Raw genomic sequence first — 6023 nt, 5'->3', positions numbered from 1 at the left:
ATGTCACCAACCAATAACTGTACAGGTATATGTGGATGCAGTGTGTGTGCGTATGTGTGCATGTGTGCGTTTCATGCCAAGGTATTGGCATGCATTTGTAGTCTTTGGTTGTGACTCAAAAGGAGTTAGTTGAGCTGTTTTGGACAAGGATGCCTCCTGATCGCTTCCCCAGGGAGGTTCTCCAGGCATGTCCAGCTGGGAGGAGGCCACGGGGCAGACCGAGGACCAGGTGGAGGGATTATACGTCCTGCGTGCATTTGTGTAATCTTGTCTCAAAAGGAACCAGTTGAGGCGGTTTGGGCATTTCCTAGTCACCTCCCCAGGGAGGTTTTCCAGGCACGTCCAGCTAAGAGGGAGCCACGGGGCAGACCAAGGACCAGGTGGTGGGATTGTACAGTATATCCACACTGGCCTGGGAATACCTCAGGATCCCCCAGTCCCCAAGTTAAATTAGCTGAATATGCACATATGCGCACATGCTCATTAGCTTGTTGTTGAGGTCAAGAAGTCAACTCCCAGGATACTTACTGTAGCGCTCACTAGTGCCACTAGTCGGTGAGTGACACTTCTAGTTGTAACTTATAGTACCCAAGGCACTGTAGTGTAATCTGGGCTAGTCTAGGTTTAGGTTAGGTTCGACTCTCTGGAGCTGTGGGGAATACTTAGTGAGACTCAGACACAAAATGTTAACTGATTGCCGGCTATTTATATTGAAAAATGATAAACATATAAAACAAACAAACATGTAACATCAACAATGGGGAAATACAAAATGGTTGGTACCAAACACTGTGGCAATTGCTTGGCCACTTTCAATTCTCACAGTTCACTGTGTCTCTCTAAATTGGGTGCACCCTTCTAACTTGAACCTCAGTCAATCAACAATAAATCCAAGCTTGTTCTGTTCCAGTTAAATCAAATCAACAATGAAAATAGGACAATTGCAAATATACAAATCCACCCTTTAAATAAGGTAATTATTCACTCAGTCACAGTTCCCAATTTGAGGAGGTAAGGTAAATATCAGTATACGTGTATGAGTTCCAGGGGTAGACCAGGAGGGTAGGTATCAGTATACGTGTCAAGAGTTCCAGGTGGGTTCCAATACCTAGGAAAGTATCGGGGTTCCAAGTTCCAGGGGAATTGTGTGTGCGTGTGTGTGTGTGAGGGAGAGTGGGAGAGAAGGGGAATTGGGAGTACTGCAGCTGAGAGTGGGGGAGTCTGCAGAAGTAGGCCTACCACACAGTAGAGTGCAGTAGAACTGTCCAGTGATCGCTGTCAATCACTCTCTAGATCCTGGGTGGGTTAGCTCGCCATCAATTGGAACGGTCACTGGAAAAGATCCAATCCAACAAAAAACCTGACCGATTCTGTGAAACAGGCTGGGCACAAACATGAATTGCAATGGCTGCCCCAGTGAATCCACAATTGGGTTCTTGCTTCTCTGTGGTTTGCATATATTTATATTCTTCTAGATCTCAACTTCTCTCTGTGTTCTGTGCTGTCTGTTCTGTGCAACAGTGGCTTTTTTCTGGCTGTCTCCAACCTCAACAGCTGAACTGACTCTAGCTTGATTGGGGATTGGTTTGATTAGTGCAGGACTGCAGGTGTGAGTAACTGGCTGCCTTTGTAGGTCAGCCTGACCTGATTGACTGCTAATTGGCCAGAACCACTATACAGAAGTCACTCTAATGTCATGTGTAGCCCACTCCATATCATGTGTGTTACATTACTGTACATCATCGATATACATTTAATTTGACCTTTACAGTAGACACTTTACTTTTTCCTTGTGGATCTACCATGTGGATTGTATCCTGTGAAAATGTCTTCTAAATCCCACGGTTTTCCCTGTATCCCACAGTTTTCCCACACCACCCAAAATTATTATATCAGATTATATTTGGCCACGGACCCCCATCTCAAAATATTTTGTATGTTTAAGTTACAAATGTTCGCTTATAAAATAAATATATATTCAAAGATTTGCAAACTAAATCTTTGAAGCTTGTAGATAAAAAATAGCAGATGTACAAGCTCATAGTGCGGCACTCGGTGCCGCGCTATGAGCTTGTATACCTGCTATTTTTTAATAGCCAGTAGTAGAGTATAAGATTGCAAGTATAATATATGGATCTTCTTCTTCTTGCGTATGTCATCAGATCCTCAGCTCCGTTGCAGCAAGCCAGTCCAGCGTTTCGTTCATCCAGGTTCATCAGGCCTAGGTCGCCATGTGGTGGGCGGTGTTTCGGGCAGCTGGTCATGATGTGTTCCACAGTCTGTAGGGGGTCTCCACATTCACAGTGGGCACTGTCCGAGAGGCCCCACCGTTGCATTGCTTCACCGAAGCGTCCCACACCTGTCCTCAGGCGGTTGAGGGTTGTCCACTGCTTACGGGGCAGGTGCTGGCCAGGGACATCTGTGGGATCCTCGATGTAGTTGTGAAGCCTAGATGGTTCTGCTGCTTTCCACTGTTCCCTCCACCTTGCCTTGACCCAGGATGCCTTGCTGATGTCAGCTGGTGTTATACTACGCCGGGACTTGAGGCGCTTGCGCTGCGGTCTCTCCGTGATGGTCTTGTGGAGAAGGTGGGATTCACTCAACTGTGCCTTCCGAGCAAGGGCCAGCATGGCTCCTTCCCGTCTGACCTCTGCTGGGGCGATACCAGCTAGGACAGGTAGTTGGTGAGTTGGAGTGGCTCGTAGGCATCCAGAGACAGTCCGTAAGGCGTCGTTGAGGGCAGTGTCCAGCTTCTTCACGTGGGAGCTTGCGGCACTAGACTGGGGCGCAGTACTCGGCAGCCGTGAAGACCAGGGCCTCGGTGGAGATGCGCAGTGTCTTCTGTGTGGCTCCCCATGTGGTACCGGCTAAGCGGCGTATAAGTGCAGTGCGGGCGGTGGTCTTTGCCTTGGCGCTGTCCAGATGTTGTTTGAAAGACAGTGTTCTGTCGAGCTTCACGCCGAGGTACGTAGGGGAGGCTTGGGACTGTAGCCGGGCGCTGTCAACCATGACGTTGATTTTGCGGGTTGCTTCCCTGTTGTTGAGGTGGAACATTGTAGACACGGTCTTGTCCACACTGAGCTTGAGGCGCCAGTCCTTCAGGTACGAGGACAGGATGCTCATGTCCTCCGAGAGGCCCTCCTCCACTGCCTGCCAGGATGGTTTGCTGGTTAGGATGGCCAGGTCATCTGCATAACCGTACTTCCTTGATGATGTTGGGGGTAGGTCATGGATGTAGATGTTAAAAAGCGTGGGTGCCAGCACCGAACCCTGTGGGACACCGTTCTTGAGCTTTCTCACCCTGCTGCTCTGGCCGTTGCTGGTCAGTAGCCGGAAGCTGCGGTTGCTCAGCGTCTCCATTATAAAGCTCACCATGTGCTTATCTGGGATGGTTTCCAGAAGCTTCATGTGTAGCCCACGTAGCCAGACCGTGTCGTAGGCAGCTGTGAGGTCCAGAAAGACGGCACCAGCCTTCTCTCCTGCCTGGAAGCTGTCCTCTATGTCTTGGCACAAGAGGGTTACCTGGTCTGTTGTTGACCTGCCACTTCGGAACCCTGCTTGTTCTTTGGGTAGCTGGGGGTCGATCACTGGGGTGATGCGAGCCAGAATGAGGCGTTCCAGGAGCTTGAATGGGATGCACAACAGTGAGATGGGCCGGTATCCCTTGGGGTCATCGCTCGGCTTGTTAGGCTTCATATATATATGGATAAAGTGGTTACACAGATGCGTTCCCGGTCTTAATGGGTTAATGTCAAATATCATGTACATACCAAGTGCTGACTATGTTCATGCACCTTACGTCTAACCTCATGTATACTGTACCAGCTGGATATGCTATGTTGCTAGGCTGATATTGTTTAGATATGGACTGGTATGTAAATATCAAAAGTTGTCCCTTATCTGTTGCCTTTATGGATGTCCAGTACCCTCAAATGACTGGCGGAGAATGATAAAGTTGGATTGTGCTGCATTCCCCGCTGGGAAGGCCTGTCTTAACCTATTCGATCCAGGAACGCATATCTGTGTCATTTTAAGATTTATTTGGCTTTCTTTTGGCTCTTTAGCAGATATACTAGCTCATAGCACGGCAAATTGTGAGAATTTGTGCAAATCTTTATATTTTGAAAGTGAACATTTGTAACTCAAATCTTTGCTTCATGGGAGTCCCTGGAACAAAACATTTTGAGATGGGGGGTTTCTGCGGCCAAATAAATATATATGTTTTCTAAATCCTAACAGTATGTCGCTATTTCAGTGGTGCTCCAACTTTTCCATGGCAAGGACCCCCAAAATTATATGTATTTGGCCGCGGACCCCCATCTCAAAATATGTTGTTCCAGGGACCCCCCCAGAAGCACAGATCGGAGTTAATTTTTTTTTGCTTTAAAACATATATTATATATATTTAAAGATTTGAAAAAAATGTCATGATTTTTCAAAAATAGAAGATCTACAAGCTCACTCGGTGCCACGCTATGAGCTTGTATATCTGCTATTTTTGAATAGCCAAAGAAATCTAAAAATGAGACGTTCCCGGTCTTAATGGGTTAAAATGAGAGCAGTATTGCAGGAGCTCCTAAATGAAATCACCAGTTGGTGAGCAAAGATTCTCACTTTTTTTATGGTGTAGTCCAGATAACTACCCGGGAAGTTCACTCCCTGCTGAACTAGGGCCCGGTTTGAGATGCCCTCCATTCTTCCTCTCCATCAATCAAGTGGCACATGCAGGTGTCACATCATTCATCAGTCATGTGAAACATCCATTTATTCAATCAGTCTAGTCCCATCCCGGCTCCAGGCACCAGCCAATCCACTGACTCCGTCAACCCCTTTAATGTCCTCTGCCAGATTGCTCTCGCTTTTCCATTTTATCTTGATGTGCTGGTTTTATTTGAGCCGTTTAGGTGTTATGCCCCTCCCCTTTTATGTATTTATTGTGTTAACTGTGTTAGATATAGGTATTAGGGATGGGTATTTGGGCATTTTGTTGAACAGTAAACTTGGATAAACATAGGTTAAGAGCCTTTTGTTTATTTTAAAAGACATGGCATTAATAATAAAAAAAGTTCTAGTGTTAATATTATATTATTTGTATATATTAATTTGATACATTATGTTGGATAAATCAACAAGTTAATGTCAGTCAGTCAGTAGTAGCAGTGCACGTTATGTCGGCACATCAAATGATGAAATGAAATCCTAATTAATGTGTTAAATCCAGTCTGAGAACTGCTGACGGTCACTTTGAAAAACTGTGTGTGTGCGCGAGTGTGGACACGTATTTAGTTGTAAACAGCATCGTGCATAGCCACGTCACTGCTCACCTTTTTATTGCCCTTTTGTGTTGGTTTGTTTTAGTAAATTAACACAATTAGCAAGTGTAAATCTTTCATATTGACTTTCATTCATCCTTTACACTGTTTCTACGCTACAACCTCTCTGGCCTCCTCTAGATTGTAACACTGTGCGTGTGTGTGCGTGTGTGTGCGTGTGTGTGTGTGCCTGCGTGCATGTGTGTGCGTGCGCTTGTGTTACAGGCATCACAGCTAAGGAATTCATTGACCAGAGAGGGAAGCAACAGAGCCGATATGATCTGCTGTTGGACTTCCTGTCGGAGATGCTCTCCGTTGCACGTGAAGACATCAACATCTTCAGCCTGAAGGACACGGGAGCCAGGGAGCTGGACGTCCGCTTCGCCGTCAGCGATGGCCCTTCTTCCTACTTCCGGACTGAGAAACTGGACGGTTATCTGGCCGCTCATAAACAAAAGGTTCGTATTTGTCACGACTGTATCAAGGGCAGGTTGTCATTATTAGCCCATTCAATCCGGGGGACGCATCTCTGTCATTTTTTTTTTATTTGGGCTATTCAAAAATAGCAGATCTCCAAGCTCGAGTGCTGAACTATGAGCTTGTAGATCTGCTATTTTTGAAAAATCGTGAAAATCTGTGCAAATCTTTAAATATATATATATTTTTAAAGTGAACATTCGTAACTCAAATATTTGCTTCTGGGGGGGTCCC

At 46.0% G+C, this 6023-nt stretch overlaps 1 protein-coding gene across 1 annotated transcript in view; it reads left to right on the top strand.

The window, feature by feature from the left end:
- Positions 1-5770, top strand: part of LOC308081310 (neural-cadherin-like) — a gene marked incomplete at both ends in the record, with an annotated part of 140904 nt that extends 135134 nt beyond the window's left edge. Inside the window, one exon of the mRNA XM_080457692.1 lies at positions 5538-5770. Within this exon, the coding sequence (XP_080313818.1) occupies positions 5538-5770 (233 nt within the window). The remainder of the gene's footprint in view (positions 1-5537) is intronic.
- Positions 5771-6023: the final 253 nt, after the last annotated feature.

The sequence above is a fragment of the Gymnoscopelus braueri genome (assembly GCF_963280865.1).
Source record: "Gymnoscopelus braueri genome assembly, contig: SCAFFOLD_155, whole genome shotgun sequence".
In the NCBI taxonomy this organism is placed as follows: Eukaryota; Metazoa; Chordata; class Actinopteri; order Myctophiformes; family Myctophidae; genus Gymnoscopelus; species Gymnoscopelus braueri.
The sequence above is the reverse complement of the archived record's forward strand: the minus strand, read 5'-3'. Positions and strand labels throughout refer to the sequence as shown.